A 21,189-nucleotide genomic window follows, 5' to 3' on the forward strand; every position below is an offset into this window, starting at 1 on the left:
CAGGGGGTTGAAAGTCTTGAAAATACCTCGTTAAAATTAATAACATCTGAATCGAAACTTATTTTGAATTTTTTTTTTATTTTTATTTTTGTAAATCTAGTATTGGAGATGCTATTTGGCTATCATGTTAACACTTAACACATATCTATAAACTTTTATAAAGAGAATAAGGTTTAAAATTTTAAGCACTTTTTACAATACTTCTAAATTACCCATAACCGTAAAGTAAGTAACACACGTTCACTTCACACTACTTCTTTGTCTCTTTTTCTTTCATACTATCACTTTCGAGTGTCCATCATTACCGACACCCCTACCATCACATTTCATATCCATCATCACCACACTTAACTATCGTTTTTTAAATCGCGGGTCATCTAGTTAGTTTCAAAAACACTTTAATTTTATCCACTGCTTGAAAATTATAGAAAAGTTCCTAAAAATGCTTAAAATTAAGAAAAAGAAAAAGCAAGTATCGAAGTTGTAAACACGGTACGTTACTACGTTAAGTTTCCATGAAAAGATAAGAGAGTACACAAAAGTCTATTTCCTGGAAAAATCATCGTGTTCTTAAGTATAAAAACTACTTTACTAATAAGACTGGAAACAAATAATTAACAAGAAAGAAAAAATAAAAAACCAGAATGGAGAAGAAAAAAGGGATGAAAAACATATTCAAGAAATTACATATAGGCAGCAATCACGATCCAAATCGATCATCATCAACAAATGATTCTTCAACAACAGCAGCAAGTGTCAGTAGTCAAACAACATCAACGACGTCATCATCGCCTGCTGTTCAACCATCAGCGCCAACGCCACGTCAGCAACAGGATTATTATTCTTCAGAAGAAGAGTATCAGGTGCAGCTAGCGTTAGCGTTAAGCGTATCGAATTCGGGCGATTCCGATACTGATCAGATCCATGCTGCCAAATTGTTGAGTTTATCTCAACCTAGTAATAATATCAGTAATCATGCTGGTGCTGGTGCTGGTGCTTTTGTTGATACAATAACTGATTCTGCTGATAAGCTGTCTCGCCAGTATTGGGTTTGTTCATTCCCCAAACCCTTTTTTTTTTTTTTTTTAAAGTTATTATATGTTTTTTTTTTATATCTATCGCAAATGTTTGTTGTTATACGTCCATAATTGGACTAGTATACCAAGAGCACATTGGCCAAATTATCATATAGATAGATATGGATGATTATTATTATTATTATTATTATCAGGTTAAATAGTAGTTTTAGGGTTTATTATGTGCACTGAGTTAGTTAGGAATTAACATTGTGAAATTTATATAGTATAAGGTTGGTTGAGATATCGCCAAGGAAATTCTGAAAAAAAAGTGGGGATGGGTGCTTGTTTTGCTATGGACTGTTTAGAATTTTACAATCTCATTATATGGCTTCGTTTTGGTTAAAATGAATTTTATTAACATGGGAAATCGGCATACCCTTTTCGTCTACTTTTTCATATGTCGTTTAAACATGATAATTGCTGGTTCCGTGAAGAAATAGTGTATGTTTAGTTGGTACACTAAGACTGAATGAGTTTTAGGTTGTCGTATGATTAGAATAGTCCTTGGGGTTAGTCTAGGTCTACAATCGTTAAGAATTGTATTTGCTAGAGGTTGCTGAAGGGATAACATTATAGGAGGTGTCATTGGATGATTTGTGATATGTGCATGAGATATCGTTTGCATAAATGTGTTGCACCATACTCTTAGACATCCATACAGTTGACGGAGGAAGCATTGTCTTTCAGTTATGTAAGTCTGAAACTAGGCCTTTAGCTGAATTTGTTAACTCGATAAACACAGTCGCAATCTAAAAGTGCGTTGTACCTGCTTATCAGTAATATTGCAAACCCTAGAATCTTCAAGCTGAACTTCAGTGTGAAATTGATATGGTATTACATTTTAATCTATTGGTTATCCATTAATCTTGTGTCATTAAATGCTAGGCAGTATCAGATGTAATCAATGTCCGATAACTGTGCTAATTCTACCTGTGATTTGAACCCCAAATTCCATGTAAATGTTTCATTACTGCTCTATTTTCCATTAAGCATAGATTTATATTATACATGTTCGTTGTCGACTGTTTCTCCCTCCATTCGATTCATATTAATCTGTGGTTTTTTTTTTTAAATTTTTTATTGTGAATAATTAATTATAAAGGAATAGATCGTGTTTTTGAGAAGCTGAGCAAAACTGCATTATAAGCAACAGTCTCCTAGATATTGAATTTGTTAGAATATTTTGCCCTTAACTACATTAAGACACGTGTAGGCTGGCAAACCTAATCATACCATATATCAGAATGGCATTGTTTTTAAGATAATTTTGTTTGGCCTCTTGGTTCCTTTGACTTGTACCTGCTTATCAGTAATATTGCAAACCCTAGAATCTTCAAGCTGAACTTCAGTGTGAAATTGATATGGTATTACATTTTAATCTATTGGTTATCCATTAATCTTGTGTCATTAAATGCTAGGCAGTATCAGATGTAATCAATGTCCGATAACTGTGCTAATTCTACCTGTGATTTGAACCCCAAATTCCATGTAAATGTTTCATTACTGCTCTATTTTCCATTACGTATAGATTTATATTATACATGTTCGTTGTCAGCTGTTTTTTCTCCTTTTGATTCATATTAATCTGTGTGTGTGTGTGTGTTTTTAATTGTGAATAATTAATTATAAAGGGATAGATCGTGTTTTTGAGAAGCTGAGCAAAACTGCATTATAAGCAACAGTCTCCTAGATATTAAATTTGTTAGAATATTTTGCCCTTAACTACATTAAGACACGTGTAGGCTGGCAAACCTGATCATACCATATATCAGAATGGCATAATTTTTAAGATAATTTTGTTTGGCCTCTTGGTTCCTTTGACTTGTGCGCATCATCTTGTGTGTTTGCACGCCCTGATAATTGATTGCGATGACAGGCTACACCTTCTATGGTGGTATATAAGTATCGATGTATAATTGCTAAGAGATACACCATTCCATATGTTTGCTGGTAACTTAGTTGCAATGATCTATAGCGCCTCTGCAATACTGAAAATTCACCATGGGGAAGAAGAAAGAGAAAAGTTATTCACATTTAAATCTACATTTATCTACTAATGCACTGACATTTTTAATTATGTGATCAACAGCTGCATTCTTATGTGGTTTTTATATGAAGTTACAAATATTTTTAATAATTGTATTAGGTCTAGCATTGGTCTGTGATAGGGTCCCTTATATTGGTTTGTACATGAGTGTTTTTTAAGGCAGTTTATACATAAGTTGACGTATGTTTATTTGTTCTCTAGGATTATGGTCTCCTTGATTATGAGGAGAAAGTAGTGGATGGTTTTTACGATGTATATGGGCATTCAACAGACATGTCATCCCAAAGGAAAATGCCCTCTTTGTCAGATCTAGAAACTGATCCTGGGAATTCAGGTTTTGAAGTTGTTATAGTTAACAGAACGATTGATCCTGCCCTAGAAGAGCTGTTGCAGGTAGCCCATTGTATTGCATTAGACTGTCCTCCTGCTGAGGTCAATCTTTTAGTTCAGAGGCTTGCTGAACTTGTGACAGAGCATATGGGTGGGTCAGTACGGGATGCTAATATCATTTTGGCACGATGGATAGAAAGAAGCACAGAGCTGAGGACATCTCTCCATACTATTATATACCCTATTGGATCCTTGAGAGTAGGGCTGTCACGTCATCGTGCTTTGCTCTTTAAGGTCAGGTTTCATTTTTGCTCTTTGCTTTACAATTGACACGATTAAGCATAGCAATTGGCATTGTATACCTTAACTTATAGGTGCTCGCACCTTTTACCTTCTGTTCTTAATATCTTTTCTTAGTCTGTGTAGGCATCGGTATCATTGACGTTTATATATTTTTTTACCCTGGTGAAGTGCAGGTACTTGCTGAAAGTGTTGGGATATCTTGTAGGCTAGTTAAGGGTAGTCACTATACTGGTGTTGAGGATGATGCAGTCAACATCATCAAGTTGGATAATGAAAGGTAACATGTGATCCTTCTGCATATCCTATATATTTTTAAATTACATCATTTTAATGCAAACCTGTATTTTAACTTATCTTTATGTTTTAACTGTGCAGACTGTCACTGACATTTTTTTTCTTCTTGATGTTAGACATATACCAGATCTTTATTTCTAAATTATGAATAATCTGTGTTTTGTTTCGTTATGCTAGTGGACTGATACGTGTTAGATAGGTGTAGGTGATATAAGAGCTTAAAGTTGATGAAAACAGTAGATAAGACTTGGATAAAGTTTCCACCACCAAGTCTAACAACCTGTTTAATCCCTGGGTAAAGTATTGAAACACCACCAAAGATTAATCAGATTGGCGAAAGATGAAGTTTCTAGTGATAAAGCAAACAACACCATACTAAGAACTTTCAACAATCGACTCCTAAATCTAAATTTAAAAGACTGAGAAAATTTTATAAGTTGTAATGTATTTAAAACTGAAGATGATGACTTCTAATACAACTTGGAAGCCTTTTTATAGGCTGGAGTAGATAACCAAAGCAAACATTTAATCCTTGCTTTGGAAAAATACAATAAAACTTTGAAAAACCGACAAGTAAGCATTAAAAACTACAGCAAACTAGGAGAATAATAAATAAGAAAAACAACTCTTCGTGCTGAAAATGCAGTTTTTAAGGCACAATTAACTGTTTGACTCAGGGCTAGGTTGCCATGAAATCACATTCACCCCACTAAGACTTTTGAACCCAGATTCTGGACCAATGGGAGCATCATAGACAAAATGGGTCTGCTTTGTACTAATTAGATTGATTGAGTTAGTAAGACCTGATGCATCCGCATCAACCCCTCCTGGTTGAGAAGAATTTGTCCTTAAATCTTCTAATGGACCATCATCCGAGTAAGGGGACGGATATATTTTTGAATCTCCCGGTAGTTCGAGCTTATAAGCATTATCTCCAATTCTCTCCAACACCTTGTATGGTCTATCACCTCTTGGCATAAGTTTGGTTTTCCTTTTTAAGGGAAAACCTTTCCTTCCTTAAGTGCAGCCATATGAGATCTCCGGGTTCAAAAAGAGCCTTTTTCTAATGCTTGTTTGCCCTTTTTTTGCACATATCATTTGCATGCTCAATCCTTTTCTTGACTTGTTTGTGAATCTTCTGCATTTCTTTAGCTCGAGCCTCTACCTCAAAATGTAATTCGTTACCCTTAGAAAAGGGCACTAGATCAATAGGAATGAGAGGCCTTACTCCATAACCTCAAAAGGTGCACGACCTGCAGCATATGTAGGGGAGCGATTATAAGCAAACTCAACAAAAGGAAGCTTAATATTCCAGTCTTTTAAAGACTTGCTCACCATGGTCCTCAGCAAAGCTGTAAGTGTACGGTTCCCCACTCTTCTTTGATCCGTCTTAGGGCCTAGTGGCAGCCTCGACCCGAGCGGAAGTGCGATGTGTCTGGAAACTCGGAATCGTAAATGAATTCGAGTACCATTCTGATCGCCTCTTTGATGATCCTTTCTATAGGTAAAACTACTGTGAGCGGTCTAAACTTCAACCTTTATTTCTTTCTTCATATTATATTGTAAAGGGGAGCAAAGCCCGTTTTTTCTCCCTATATTGATAGATCAAGGGCCCTCCTGCCGTCGTTTGAGTGAGTCATAGGGCTTCCTCTCAGCTCAGTCTTTTTGGTTCTTGAGAATGGTCGCCACCTCTCCTAGGACCGGAATGATTATCCCTACGGTTGGTTACTGTTGGGTGTGAAGGCCTTTTAGGGTGGTTTTGATTAGAAAGCCCATTAGGGCCTTTTCTTGTTCGATACTCAAGAAACCCTAATTTGTTCTCCTATAAATATATCCCTATATGTAATTGTAATCTCAATGGTTCAGAGCATCAATAAAATAACCTAGTTGCAGCCGGTGGATTAGGCCCCCCACGGGGGCCGAACCACGTTAAATTCGTGTTGTTTATCTATTTCTCTGGTTTTCTCTGGTTGTTATCTTCTTGTTTAATTGCTTCCGCTGTGCTACGGCCTACGGCTAAGGGCTGTTCCTAACAAGTGGTATCAGAGCTAAAGGTTCGATTATGGGGATTAAGGGGCTGCTATCTTTGCTTATTAGGGTTTGGTTCGGCCTTCCCTTGTTCGCTGTTGAAAGAGATCTGTTTGGCTGCTGAGACATATCTGTTTGGCTGCTTTTTTTGCGATTAGGGAGCTCGGTTTTTGCTTCCCTTGTTCGCTGGTGTTTCATACAGCCACCACCTGTGCTGATCTGCGGCTGTTCGCCGCTGTTTGCGGTTTTCTGCTGCTGTTTGCTGCTGAAATCTGCTGTTCAACCGCTATTTGCTGTTTTCTGCTGCTGTAATCTGCTGATTTTGCTGTTGGAACTGCTGTTGTTGCTGTGTTCCGACGCCGTTTCAACACTGTTAACCGCCTGCCGTCGCTGCTGTTGCAACTGTCTTTGCTGTTGTCAGCCGCTGCCGATTGGAACTCTGTTAGGGTTTATGTTTTTTGGGGTTTTGGTGTTGATTGATCGATTGGAAGATGATAAAAGCACTGTTTTGGTTTTCTTGTTCGAGAAGGCATTGGTTACCGTTCTTGGTTACCACCGTGACATTCTTGTTCGTCATTGATCAGAGGTTGAGGTACTCTCTCTGTTGAGTTTATTGTTTGAGTTGTATCTCAGGTTATTCTAATTGACGATTAGGGTGTGGTTTTTGAGGGTGCTTGTTACTAAGTTTGTTGTCATATTACCTTGATCGATTAGAAAAGAAAAGAAGATGAGTACCATGGTTTGAAGTTAGTCCATTGAAACAAAGAATTAGGTTGATTAGGGTTAAGCCTTTGTTCGACCGTTATGTACAGGTGTTTTGAAGTGGATTGGATTTTGTTGGATGTGGTACTGTTTTTGAAGAAAATAGAGCTAGCAGGTTTGGAGTGCTTTGTATTTTGAGTATTCCTGTTCCGGGGTTGCTAGTGTCAACACGAGTGGAAAAAGTTAGTCAAGTCACGGAACTAACGCTTTTTTTCTCTCCTGTTGTTAACGATCGTTGCTGTTATCTGGTCTAGATATATGGATGAGTGGTTTGATTTTTGAGTGGATCTTTGTACTGGTATTGGGTGAAGGTTTTCACTAGTTGAATACGAGTGGAGGTTCGTTTCATGAAGTCTGGGTTATCATGGGTTGAAATAACAGGGACGGTGTGAGCTGTGCGTAGTTGACTTATAGGGTTGCATGAGGTGATGAGGGTTTTAGAGTCGCCCGAGATTGATAAAATTCTGCTTATGAGAATGTGTCTGGGTTGATGCATTGGGATCATTGGAAGGCAGTGAAGACTCTTGTTGCAGATTCTGGTTTCCTTCATTTTACGTTACCTACTGTAGTAAAGCACTAGTGAATATGTAGTTTAGACTTTTGGAATGTGGAGATTACTGCACTACCGGAAGAATTGAACCAACTTTCGGAGAAAAGTCTTGGCTCGTGGATTCGAGAGTTATACGAGTCTGGTGCGCGGTAGAGGACTATGGGACTTTTAGGTAATCTGTTCGAGCGTATTCAGAGGTTTGAACTTGGATGGGATTTTGTAACAGTTGGAGCACGAGGAGTGTGTTGACATAAGTTGAAATCGACGTTCAGTTCTAAAGACCAGGGTTCCGAATGAAATCTCTCATGTAATGCTACCGTTAGCGGAGAGTGTTGTTATTCCTCTGGAGTCATGGATTCTGGTGCATCAGTTTATGCCACCCACAGTGCTACCCACAGTGCTGATTGCATGCAGGATGTTAAAAAAGTCAATTTTGGCAAGGTTAGGCTTGGAAACGGTAAGGTTCTTGATGTGATTGGCATAGGTAATGCTGTCTTGGATACTTCTTTCGGTACTACCTGGACTTTGCTAAACGTGAGGGTCGTTCTAGAGCTAAAGACAAGTTTAATCTCTGTTGGGCAATTGGATGATCAGGGTTTTGATGTGAAGTTTGGTGGAGGAAAGTGGACGGTGTTCGAGAAACATCGAGTTATTGCTAGCGGTTTCAAGAAAAGTTCGTTGTATCTTGTACCTGTTCCGTCTGGGGAAATGACCACCCCTATTAAGACGAACGCCAAAGTTGGGCTCGCTGATTCGGTAGTTAGACGAGTTCGGTCGACGGTAAAGAACTCCGGGACTCCAGGTAATCTGCTTGAGCGTATTTGGAAGTCTGAAGGTGTACGGTAATTTCGTGACAGTAGGAGTAGCTCGACACAGTCTGGGAATCTACGTTGGGTTCGAAAGACTAGGGATCCGAATGAAATCTCTCTTGAGAAGTTACCGTCATTGGAGAGTGTTCCTCCGAGAAGTCCTGAGTCGGATGGGATTGAGTATGTTAAGCTGAGGTCTGCTAAGACCGTGTTGGGGCCATCCGAGGCTCCAACGGGGCCTTCTGTTTGAAGTGGGGGTCTGTTGCAACTAGGTGTGCTATGGTTTGAAGTTTGGTTTGTTCATTGAGCTGGACATGTTCTTCTGTTCCATGTGTTTTGGGATTAACTGTTTTGATCAGGATATTGTTTGCTTGAAAGGCGGGCTAAAGTTTTTCGCAAGGTCTTGAAGTGGGAGGTTGTTAGGCGTGAAGTCCTTGGCTTGGGCCAGATCTAAAAGAGGCCTGTTTTAATCAGGGTTGGCTGGCTTTTAATTAAGCCTTAATTAAAAGGCTGGTTCTAATTAGGTTTCTTGGGGACCAAGTTTGTAAACCCTAGCTGTCTCCTATATATACTGGTCTATTTATTGTAATTCTGTGTCATTGAGCTAAATTTAATTAAAAGGCTGGTTCTAATTAGGTTTCTTGGGGACCAAGTTTGTAAACCCTAGCTGTCTCCTATATATACTGGTCTATTTATTGTAATTCTGTGTCATTGAGCTAAATAAAATCCCTAGTTGTAGCCGTGGATTGGTTCACACACTTTGTGTGAGATACCACGTTAATTCTCGTGTTCTTTAATTTTCTGTTTTGCTTCCTCTGTGCAACCTACTGATCCTAACATTCCATTCCTCTCTCTCTTAGTTTTAACGTTCTCCCACCACAACGAAGCATATTTCTTGAACTTCAAAACCAAAACTTTGTAGCTTTTCTCATCAGAATATCCCTTAACTTCGAAGGTGTTTTCGATGTCATTTAGCCATTCAATAAAATCATCAGGGTTTGTTCCACCATGGAACTCCGGTGGTTCTGTTTTGACATCCTGCAAATCATCCCAAACCCTTCTTTTTCCATGTAAAGAGGAGTGGCCAGAATCATATTGTAGCCTTTTTTGTAATCACTCTTGTAGGTAGAATCATTACTAGACGAATAAATATGCTCCTGGTTTCTTCTTTTAAACTTACGTGGTTGTTCATCAGGAAGCCTAGCAAGTTGTTGGGTAATGAGTTCTGTTTGTTTATGGAGGTGTTCGATCTGCCTATCACGCCTCAGATTTTGGGCTTTTGCTGCTGTCATGTTGGGAGGAATTGCTGTAGGAATTCAAGAAGATTTTCAGAGCGATTAAGAACGAGTTGAGTAACAACACAAACCAAGGGTAACCTGGTTTGCTATGATACAGTTGATACGTGTGAGATAGGTGTAAGGGATACAAGAGTTTAAAATTGATGAAAACAGTAGATAAGACTTGGATAAAATTTCCACCACCAAGTCTAACAACCTGTTTAATCCCTGGGTAAAGTATTGAAACACCACCAAAGATTAATCAGATTGGCGAAAGATGAAGTTTCTAGTGATAAATAGCACCACACTAAGAACTTTCAACAATTGACTCCTAAATCTGAATTTAAATGACTTAGAAAATTTTATAAGCTGTAATGTGTTTAAAACTGAAGATAATGACTTCTAATACAACTTGGAAGCCTTTTTATAGGCTGGAGTAGATAACCAAAGCAAACATTTAATCCTTGCTTTGGAAAAAGACAATAAAACTTTGAAAAACTGATAAGTAGTTGAAGCATTAAAACTACAACAAACTAGGAGAATAATAAAAATAAGAAAAACCACTCTTCATGCTGAAAACGCAGTTTTCAAGGCACAATTAACTGATGATTGACTCAGGGCTAGGCTGCCATGAAATCACATTCACCCCACTAAGACAAAAAACCCAAGAAAATCTTGTGAGCCATAATCTGGACCAATGGGAGCATCATAGACAAAATGGGTCTGTTTTGTACTAATAAGATTGATTGAGTTAGTAAGACCTGATGCATCCGCATCATGGACCATCTTAGAGCTTTTGCTTTTAGCTTATAACCTCAGAGTGAACCATCTTATTTCTATCAGACCATCGTAAAGCAATTTACCTTAAGTCCTGTTATGTTTCCTGTGTAACATTATCTTGCTTATCTCATCTTCAACACTCCACATACATGCTAGTATGTGTCGCACTACGCCGCTAAGTGACCTTATCTTGCTTATGTTTCCATTTTAAGTGACCTTAATGGCTAAAATCATTTTGTGAAAATCTTAATGTGGTTTACTGCAAAAAAAGGCAATCATGGTTGGTACCCGATGATTATATGTCATGGCAATGCTTCTAGCATGGTAGAGTATCTTGTAACTTGTATCCATGATACCTGTATCTTTTTGTTCGAACGTGGCTAATCAGTTTTTCTCTATTCCTTCATATAATATATGCTTAAATGTTAGGATAACCTGTCGCTGCTTCTAAATGTCTTCTCTTACCTTCAGCGAATTTCTGGTCGATCTGATGGCAGCCCCTGGAACACTTATACCTGCGGATGTTTTCAGTGCAAAGGATTCTTCCTTGAAATCATACATTCCAAAATCCAGCAAACATCCAGATGTGCAGTCAACATATGATTTTGGATTTTCTTCAAGACCTGTTTCTAACAATACCAATGGTAGCAGTAGCCAAAATGTTGAACCTTTGATATCAATGTCAAACCCCAGTGACACTGGTATTAGTTCATCTCAAACAGAGAAAAGAGTGTTGCCTTCTAGTCAGTTGGATCATATGCCATCATCAGCAATTGGCAGTTCGCTTTATAAAGGGGGTCGGGGGCCAAATGCAGCTGGTGGTGGATCAAGGATGAATGTTAACATAGTCCCATATACACAGACCAACACGGAAGATAGTAAAAATCTTTTCACAGAGCTCAATCCGTTCCAGATTAAAGGATCTGGTAAGGGTTTGATGCAGAACAGTCCTGCTGAAAATAAAAATAAGGAGCATTGGAGGGCAAAAAATAACCAAGTGTCAGGCCGACCTCCTGTCCCCTTGATATGGAATAATCGTCATGCTATTAATGAGGTGCCTGGGAAAAAGGAACATAATTATCTAAACCATCGTGATACTAATGATTTTACAATGCCAGCTTCTACAAGCTCTGCAGCTCCAGGAAGAAGACATTCTGATACAGCTCCAGGAAGAAGACATTCTGATAATTTGCAGTCACATGATAACAATGGTGCAACTTCAAAAGAAAATAATGAGAGTGTTTCTTCAAATGCAGCTGAGTCTGAAGCTGCATGGGCTGAGTGGAAACATTATAGATTGTCTTTAGAGGTGGTGGGTACTAATAGCAATGCTTTCCCAAGGAATAACAGGTTAGACCAGGAAAAAGTCTATGAAAATAGTGCGGTCAGTGAGCAAGATGTTCGTAAAACCTCAGAATATCAGGTCAATTCAAGCAACCCAAAGGTGACGGCACCAGAAAGCTCAACGTCATCAGTTTTTTCTTTTGCGCCTCAGAGTGATCCGGTAATCGATGATGTTGGAGATTGTGAAATTCCATGGGAAGATCTGGTAATTGGCGAAAGAATTGGACTAGGTAACGTTGTAATGAGTATCACTCATATGTTATGTATACTTCTATACTTCTATACTAATATATAAAGATTATTATACATCCTAGTTGAAAAGTTAGCAAAAAGAGAGATGCGAAATGATAATCATACCCTTGATGAAATAATTTACACCATTAGTCCCTTGTCTTCTAAAGTATCCCCGCTACCCCTTTACAATTACCTCTACATCAATTACATTTATATAAACTTACACCACTGGCACCGCCGCCACCACCAATAGTCGCGCATCACCACCCGTCACCGATCAAACTGCTTTCACAACCACCACCGCCACATTGCGCGGGTATCGTGCTAGTAAGTTTATAACGCATGCTTTTACACCCATGGTGTAGTAAGTGTCAACCAATGATCATATACATGCTTCTTACCTTTCAGATTTAGGATGTATTTCGGCTCTTTGATTCCATATTTCTTATACTCTGTTTAAATTTCTATATGCAGGTTCATACGGTGAAGTTTATCATGCTGATTGGAACGGCACTGTAAGTTATCGTCTCACTGAAGCAAAGTTAACCAAGTATCTAGAGCATACCTAAATCTGGATGATATTTTCTGACAACTTAAAATCTGAAATTATTGCATGTTTTACTACCTTTGCACAAAATCAAAGAGTACCGTGTCACCTAATTGGTTGTTTTTTCTATAAACAGGAAGTCGCAGTAAAGAAGTTCCTTGATCAGGATTTTTCAGGTGCTGCTTTAGCAGAGTTCAAGAGAGAAGTAAGTAATGTGCCTTAACTAGTAATTTATTTACACTAATATAAAGCATCTACCCTATATCCATTTTAAGATTAAGGTGCTCCAATAAGAATGTCCAACATCACCCAATAAAATTACGCACTACCACCTTCCTCCTAGCTTCCACCCTTACTGTTGACCACGATTGATGTATGCCAGAGTCTGTCATTGACCACTGATAATCGCAAAATAATGGAGAAACCATCTTTCGCCATAACTGCATTATATGGGTACCATGCTAATTAATTACTTTGCAAGTTAATTATAACTGTGGTTCTTATTTGCAAACCATACACAATTGTTCTCAAAATGACAAATGCTTCCAAATCATTGTTTTCATGCCACATGCACCCATTGAATCAGTTAAATGCTTCTCAATATATTTTAGGCTACTAACTTTTGCCACTAATTATTTTATGATCCGTCTTAATATTATTATACATGATTTAACAAATCACCAAAACTAGAATGCATACGTGCACTATTGGTAATTGTATAGCAATTGTAAGCTATACTGAGAATGCAAATACCGGTCTCTAAGGGTTTTATGTTAAACTTATGTCAAACAGTATTAGCATATTAATAAAATAATAAATAATATTAATAATATGTGTGGAATTTGGTTTTGGTGGCTGATTAATAAACTTCATAAAATAAAATGTATATATGAGCCCATTGAGATATCTTTGGGCCTGGGACTTTGTTGTTTTGGTAATTGGATATATGAGCCCATTGAGATATCTTTTAATTTTATTTGTTTCTAATTGTAAATCAACAAAAATGTAATAATAATAATTAAAATTCTGATCTAAAAATTGAAAACTCTAATTATACAAAAAAATTAAAAAAAAGTTTTCTAGTTTATTTGGTTGTTGACTTTGTTAGGATAGTGCTAATATATTTTTAAAAATAAATTTCTTTATAATTTGTAGTCGCCGATAGATCTCCGCAAAGACCACTTTATCCTTATGGCCGACCGCCAACCTTGATGGAAAGTTCTTATGGATTTAGTTTCCATTCCTTCTCTATGTGTAACCTGCTAAATCGTATCAACTTTTGTTCCTACAAATCTTTTTCCATCTGTTATTGTCTGAATTGCATATGTTGGTAAAGCATGGCTTCTCTTTTCATCTTTAACTGCTAACCAGGCATAATAGAAGATACCATTGTTTTGGGGAATTACATATCATCTGGCAGCACTTTGTTTACCATGTTTACTTTCATCACAGGTGCGCATTATGCAGCGATTACGCCATCCAAATGTCGTGCTTTTTATGGGTGCTGTTACTCGCCCTCCAAACCTTTCAATTATCACGGAGTTTCTCCCCAGGTGGGTTGATTTTTGTTTTTTCATCTGCTTTTAGATGGGTATTGAGACCCCCCCCCCCCTTTTTTTTTTTTCCCAACGCACAACAAAAGAAAAACTTCCTTTCGAGAATATGTCTTGATTTAGGCAAGATGTCAGATCCTAAATTTGATAACCAATATGAATTTAACTGGAACAGGCTTAACTCTCAAGGGAGTGAAATCCAATATTCTAGGAGAGAAAGTGCTTTAAGTAATAAGTTTGTGGTAAATCCCACTTACCTGTAAAGTGGATGTCTTAGATATCTTATTAATTCAAAATGCAATGTGAACAGTCTAGGCACGTTTTTTGTGTTTATGACGTGATCTTCTTGGATATGCTGGGGACATAAATATAACTTAGGAATCCTTTTTGTGTTTTTTTTCCCCTTGAAGTTATTTATAAAAAAATATATTTACCTACCAGTTTAGCTTCCAGCCAAGATTTTCATATTCTTTTGCTAATATGGAGCCCAGCCGTACTACATTCTGATCAGGCATCACCTAGACCAAGTAACTTAGTGATTGTCGTTGCTATCCATATGTGGTTTACTGCTTCTACCATTTTCATTACCATTGTATTTTGTGTCGATTAAACTGGGTCTGGCTTTATTGCTCGTGTAGTCGAACATGTTAAGACCTTCACTAGATGTATAAATGCTGTCACTCTAATATATGTGGACTGTAGCTGCAAAATACATACATTTTCCTTTAGAATTTTCTTTCAGTACAAGAAAAAGGTACCACTTGTAATGAATAGTCACTATGAGTAGACACTTGAATTCTGAATTTATGCTAACAACATTTTTTAATTAACTTTCTTCTCAGAGGAAGCTTATACCGGATTATTCATCGTCCACAGTCCCAAATTGATGAAAAGCGTAGAATCAAAATGGCTCTTGATGTGGTAAGCAATTTATACAAACATATCTTTTTAACGTGTCTTACTTTATGTTCTGTCATTGTTTTGAATGACCAATATATGTAGGCAAAAGGGATGAATTGCTTGCATACAAGCATTCCAACCATAGTTCACCGGGATTTGAAGTCACCAAATTTGTTGGTTGATGAAGATTGGAATGTCAAGGTAATAGACCTATCTTTTTTGTAACAGATCCCCGCACGTATTTAATAATTTCTGATAGGAGAGAAATCATATTGAATAACGGGTTAATATCTGAAGCTTTCATGATGATAGCCACCAACCTTCACGAAGATTTAAAAGGCTTAATTTTCTAAGACTGGTTGCACAGAAATTAATTCAGAAACATATGAAATAGGTTTGCTAAAATTTTATCTAGGAAATAGGCCAAAGTGCTCTGAGATGTGTTTTAGCAAGTGCTTACCAAACTAGTAAGTAGTAACCCTGTAATGTAAATATTATTTTTTCTATTTTTTTTGAAGAATAGAATAATGAAGGCTCTGTATTCTAGAGTTTCCAAAGATCTTTTACGTTGGATGTACCCGCTTTGTCTCATAAGCATGTCCAAATATCCTCTAAACCTCTGCTGAAGTTTTTGTTGCTGAGCTTAGTGTCATCTTTTACCTTTTTTTTTTCTTGAAAGAAAACAATAAATTTTTATTTATTTATTTTTTATTTTTAATAAAATCCAACGGTTGGCTACGACTTTCTCACCCATTTTAATTACTTGTTTTTTACCCTTGCAAACACCATCCATTTTTATCTATAGATACCCCTCAAACTCAACCATTTAAACACACCCTTCCATCTATCTATTACTCTAAAATTCCCTATATTTTCGCATCGTCAAGAGATAAAATTGGAGCCTTCGTCTTCTAATACCAAAAAAATGTAAAAAATAAAAATAAAAATATAATTTGAAGCAGTATGAAGAGACAACAATGAGAAACCTTCAAACCTAAATTAGCGTGGCAACGGCTAATCTCAACTTTTTCTCAGTGGAGAAACTCAAATGTGTCTTCGCATGTCAAGCCTCAACCATCAATCGAGCAATAAAATTTTAAATTTTCACTGATGTGGCGCTGCAGTAGTGTTGGGTTTTGTCTGGTGTTCCGCGTCCACACCTGATGCTCTCACTTGCCATCTCTAAAAGTTCTGGTTAACAAACTAAATATCTTTTAATTCCGACTGCAGCTCCAGCTAAAACAATTGTAGCAGTTCCAGCATCGATGACTTTTAAACCCTCCATAACATCTTTAAATTCATTTCAGTCTATTAATTTGAAGCAGGATTCTGAATTTGAGGGTGGGTATCTTTTTGCTTGCCTTGTTCATTCTTATAAGAAACAAGATGTTAAATTCTGCAGGTATGTGATTTTGGGCTGTCACGCTTAAAGCATAACACATTTTTATCATCCAAGTCAACAGCTGGCACGGTGAGAAGCTTGACTGTGTTTAATATGAATATCTTCCCTTTTGATGTTGATTTTTTTTCTGTAATATATTCTTGAACCAACTAATCTTTGATATCATAGCCTGAGTGGATGGCACCTGAAGTTCTGAGGAATGAAAATTCAAATGAAAAGTAAGTTTAAGAATGACTTTTGCATGTTTCTGTAATCAGCCTTCATTATTTCATCATCGCAATCTGTACTTAAAGGAAGGGTGGAGATTACTTCTCATTTGTAAAAATGGGTTTATGTCATGTATATATTATTGTTAACTATTATTTTAGTTAAAGGTTTCAGGATTCACATTTGATATATTACTTATGAATTCTATATAACATGGATAAAGTAAAGTGTTAGTGAGTCAACTCAATGTCACAACCTATATTGTCCTTACCAATCCATCTGTTTTGACAGTAAACTGCTTAACCCCATTAACCAACGTGCCAGAGTTGCGACAAATGTGCCACCTTTAGTTTTAAAAATAACCTTTCTACACACTTCTGTACGTAACCAAATACGAATTACCAAAACAAATCTCTGATATATAATAAACGAAATGTTACATGCATGGTTGGAAAATGGAAAATTGTATTGTTTACTTTTGTGGACTAATAAACCCTGGTCTTCAGTAGTAAATAACTTAAGAGAATCTTTTGCACCAAGAATCCAAGATCAATGATATTTTAGTTGATTACCAGTATTAAGGGAGCAAACATTGTAGTTACCACTTTGAAGCATCACTGATAGTGGGAAGCGTTTGCATCTATTTCGGGATGCAGAAAATGTATATTCATCTTTTCTCTGTTTTTTGTGTGTGTAGGTGTGATGTGTATAGCTTTGGTGTTATATTGTGGGAACTTGCAACTCTAAGATTGCCTTGGAGTGGGATGAACCCAATGCAGGTGGTGGGTGCTGTTGGCTTCCAAAATCGCCGCCTTGAAATCCCTAAGGATGTCGACCCATTAGTCGGACGAATAATCTGGGAGTGCTGGCAAACGTAAGTCCCTTAATTTTCTATATCTTGATTCTTTCGTAAGGTAACAATTTCGATCAACTATGGGTACACTGATTGGTTTAGGTTTAATTTTGACACGAGTTTTCTTGAAACTCCTAAGCTATCTTATTTTACAATAATTATCTTTTTAATACAATTTAAATTGGATTAAATATGTGTAAAGTTTAAGCATAGAAATGACAAAAAAATGTTTGTGCGTGAGCTTTACTCATAACTCAATCCATTCGACCCACCCATTTTGTAACACTAGACTCTGCATATCAAACACTTTTGCTTACTTATTTTGCTCTTTATTTTCACTCCCAGGGATCCAAATTTAAGACCTTCGTTTGCTCAACTCACAGTAGCCCTAAAGCCATTGCAGCGATTGGCAGTTTCTTCACAAATTGATCCAGACATTTGAGTGATATCTTCACCCTACCTCACCCCATGTTTCCGGATGTTTATGAAACGAGTACATAATAGGGTGACAAAGGGATGAAAGAATATCTATATACAGTTAGTGTTCATAATTTTGAGTGTATGTAAATATGATTCAGGATTACCATAAACATTTTGCAACCTTTTCTTCATGTTTTGTGACACTTTCGATATTGGTAAAATGAAAGTTGATCTTTTTTGAGCAATTGAAGGTTTGTTTCCTGCAGCTTGGAAGCCTCAATGAAGGTTAGTAGAGCATACTAGCATAGTGAAAAATTACAGAAATCGTGTCTGTGTACCTCCACTTGGAGTTTCAACCCTAAGTTTAATAAATTATAGTTTTAGTCCAAAAAACTTTGTTCCGGCAACATTTTTGGTCCCGACTATAAACGCCCGTTAAAAAGGAAGTCACATGTCTGGCACGTGTGGGTAATCTTGTAATTTGGCTTAAAGTTAATTACAGAAATCGTTCCTATTGTGAACCACCACTTTCAGCTTTGGTCCCTAGCTTTTAATAATTAACTTTAAGCCCAATTAGTTAAACTAAATTTAAAAACCCAAAATCTTATTAACATATATTAAAATACATCTTATATACAAACTTTCCAGAAATAATATATACCAACTTTTAATAAATCACACAAATTGCTCGTGAGCCACGGAAATGAAAAGGAAATCAGATATGACTATGTAAATGCTACTATAAATACATGTGTGCATCAGAAAACTAAGAAAGCATGAAACAAATTGAAACTCGCGTCTCATAATAACTTTGAAATCAGATTCAAGATTGATGGGGTTACTATGAAAGCTATGATAGATGGGTTTGGAGGGAAGGGAGGAGTTACCGGGTTTGGAGTCACTGGAGATGGCGGTGGTTGTGAGTCACCTAAATCTGTCGTAGCTTCCATAATAACCTCATCACTCATTTGTATCCGATTTCGAAGTTATTACACGGGCTTCAATTTGTTTCATGATTTCCTAGTTTCCTTATGCACACATGTTTTTATAGTAGCATTTGCATAGTCATATCTCATTTCCTTTTCATTTGTCGTGGCTCACGAGCAGTTTGTGTGATTTATTAAAAGTTTGTATATATTATTTTTAGAAGTTTGTATATACTCGTAAGATTTAGTTTAATATAAGTTAATAAGATTTTGGCTATTTAGATTTAGTTTAACTAATTTGGCTTAAAGTTAATCATTAAAAGCTAGGTACCAAAGCTGAAAGTGGAATTTCTGTAATCGACAGGGACGATTTCTGTAATCGACTCTAAGCTGTAAGTGTGTGAATTTCAGCAAAATAGCCAAGTATATATACACGTACAATTCTACCTACCATGAGCTATCTATGGAAATACAATAAGGAATGAGTTGTATAAGGAATAATGTATAATATACAAATTATACTCAACCAATGCAATATGTTCCGTACGTTGAATACATGTGTTGTTAATATTCCCCCGCAGTCGGAGCAGTGGATCGAACGCAAAGAATGGACTTGAAACGGTTAAACAGTTGCTTTGGAAGTCCTTTTGTGAAGATATCCGCGTATTGATAATCAGCCGGAATATGCAGGATACGAATGTCTCTGATACGAACCTTTTCCCGGACAAAGTGTATATCAATTTCTACTTGTTTTGTGCGTTGATGTTTAACCGGGTTTCCAGAGAGATAGACCGCAGAAACATTGTCACAAAAGATGATTGTCGCATTACGAGTAGGAATATGTAATTTTAAGCCGTAAGTTGCGCAACCAACTTGCTTCAGCAGCTGTATTTGCAACACCTCGATATTCCGCTTCAGCACTGGATCTTCAGACCGTGTGTTGTCGTTCGAGGACCATGAAACCAAGTTGTCACCGAGGAAAAGACAGTAGCCCGAGGTTGAGCGTCGTGAGTCTGGGCATTCTCCCCAGTCAGCATAAGAGTAAGTCGGCAATTTGAGTGATTTGGAGGGACGAATGTGTAGGGCTTGATCAGCTGTGCCTTTCAAATATCGAAGATCCGCTTTAAATACTGAAAATGAGGTTCCCTGGGATCATGCATGAAGAGGCAAACCCGTTGAACCGTATAAGACATGTCGGGTCTAGTGAATGTTAAGTATTGTAAGGCACCTGCCAGACTCCGATAAAGCATTCCATCGGTTAATGGGGTGCCGACATGGGCACTCGGTTTTGAGTCGATGTCACATGGAGTGCTGCATGGCTTGCATGTGGACATGTTCGCGCGGGCAAGAATGTCACAAATATAACTTTTCTGAAATAGTTGTAGGCCATGTTTACTGCGGGTGACATGTATACCCAATAAATGATGAAGATTGCCCAAATCTGCCATGGCAAACTCGGAAGACAGAGAAGTTATAATTTGTTGAAGAAAGGTATCATCCAAGGTCGTGAGAATAATATCGTCCACATATAATAATAATTTGGTCGTGTGATGAGCTTGGCGATATACAAACAGGGATGTATCACATGAAGCACTTCGAAAACCACATCTAACAATGAAGGTGGTAAATCGTTGATACCAGGCCCATGGAGCCTGTTTAAGTTCATAAAGCGATTTCTTCAATCTGCACACAAATGATGGGTTATTCTTATCAACAAAACCCGGGGGTTGGAACATGTATACAGTTTCATTGAGATCCTCGTGTAGAAACACATTTTTCACATCGAGTTGATGAATTGGCCAGTTTTGAGACACAACAATGATAAGAACAATCCTAATAGTTGTAGGTTTTACTACTGGACTGAAAGTATTAAAGCAGTCTACTCCAACCTGTTGAGATTTGCCATTGACTACTAAGCGACCCTTGTAACGTTGCAGTGTACCATTAGCATGAAACTTGTGTCTAAATAACCACATACACCGAATTATATGGGCATTATTAGGCCGGGGAACTAACTCCCATGTGTGGTTTTCCATTAAAGCTCTATATTCATCGTTCATGGCCATATGCCAATTTGGATCGTTTAACGCATAGAGATGGGATTTCGGGATTGGGGATATGTTTGTTTTGTTGGTTGTGTGCAGGTTTATGGGATGTTTTGGCTTTGTGATGCCTGATTTTAGACGAGTTGTCATGTGGCGAGTGTTGACAGGTGGGGGTGGGTTGGGAGGATGGGATTTTGATGATGACTGTGAGGGAGGCTGTGAGGTGGGGAGCATGGTTGAATTGTCTGCTTGGTTTGGTAGTTCATTGGCATCGTTTTGGGCTTGGTATTGAGATTGAGAAGGTAAGGTCAACTGGAAGGATTGTGGGTGAGTAAAGATGGTGATCTGTAAGTCATTTTCGAGTGGTGGGTAGTCACATAAAGGGTTTAAATGAGAGAACGGGAAATATGTTTCATCAAAAGTAACATGTCTAGAAAGAATCGTTTTACCGGTGGTGAGATTGAGACACCGATATCCACGATAATTTGTAGGGTATCCA

At 37.4% G+C, this 21,189-nt stretch overlaps 1 protein-coding gene across 1 annotated transcript; it reads left to right on the forward strand.

The window, feature by feature from the left end:
* The first annotated feature begins 539 nt into the window (after positions 1 to 539).
* On the forward strand, positions 540 to 17,964 carry LOC122586696 (serine/threonine-protein kinase EDR1). The gene is made up of 13 exons (XM_043758679.1): positions 540 to 1,049; positions 3,328 to 3,750; positions 3,933 to 4,036; positions 10,731 to 11,833; positions 12,312 to 12,352; positions 12,521 to 12,589; positions 13,837 to 13,937; positions 14,780 to 14,858; positions 14,940 to 15,038; positions 16,240 to 16,308; positions 16,408 to 16,457; positions 17,144 to 17,320; positions 17,645 to 17,964. Exons 1-13 carry the CDS (start codon positions 645 to 647, stop codon positions 17,739 to 17,741), a joined length of 2,817 nt encoding a protein of 938 aa, XP_043614614.1. The 5' UTR covers positions 540 to 644; the 3' UTR covers positions 17,742 to 17,964.
* Positions 17,965 to 21,189: the final 3,225 nt, after the last annotated feature.

The sequence above is a fragment of the Erigeron canadensis genome, chromosome 2 (genome assembly GCF_010389155.1).
Source record: "Erigeron canadensis isolate Cc75 chromosome 2, C_canadensis_v1, whole genome shotgun sequence".
Lineage (NCBI taxonomy): Eukaryota > Viridiplantae > Streptophyta > Magnoliopsida > Asterales > Asteraceae > Erigeron > Erigeron canadensis.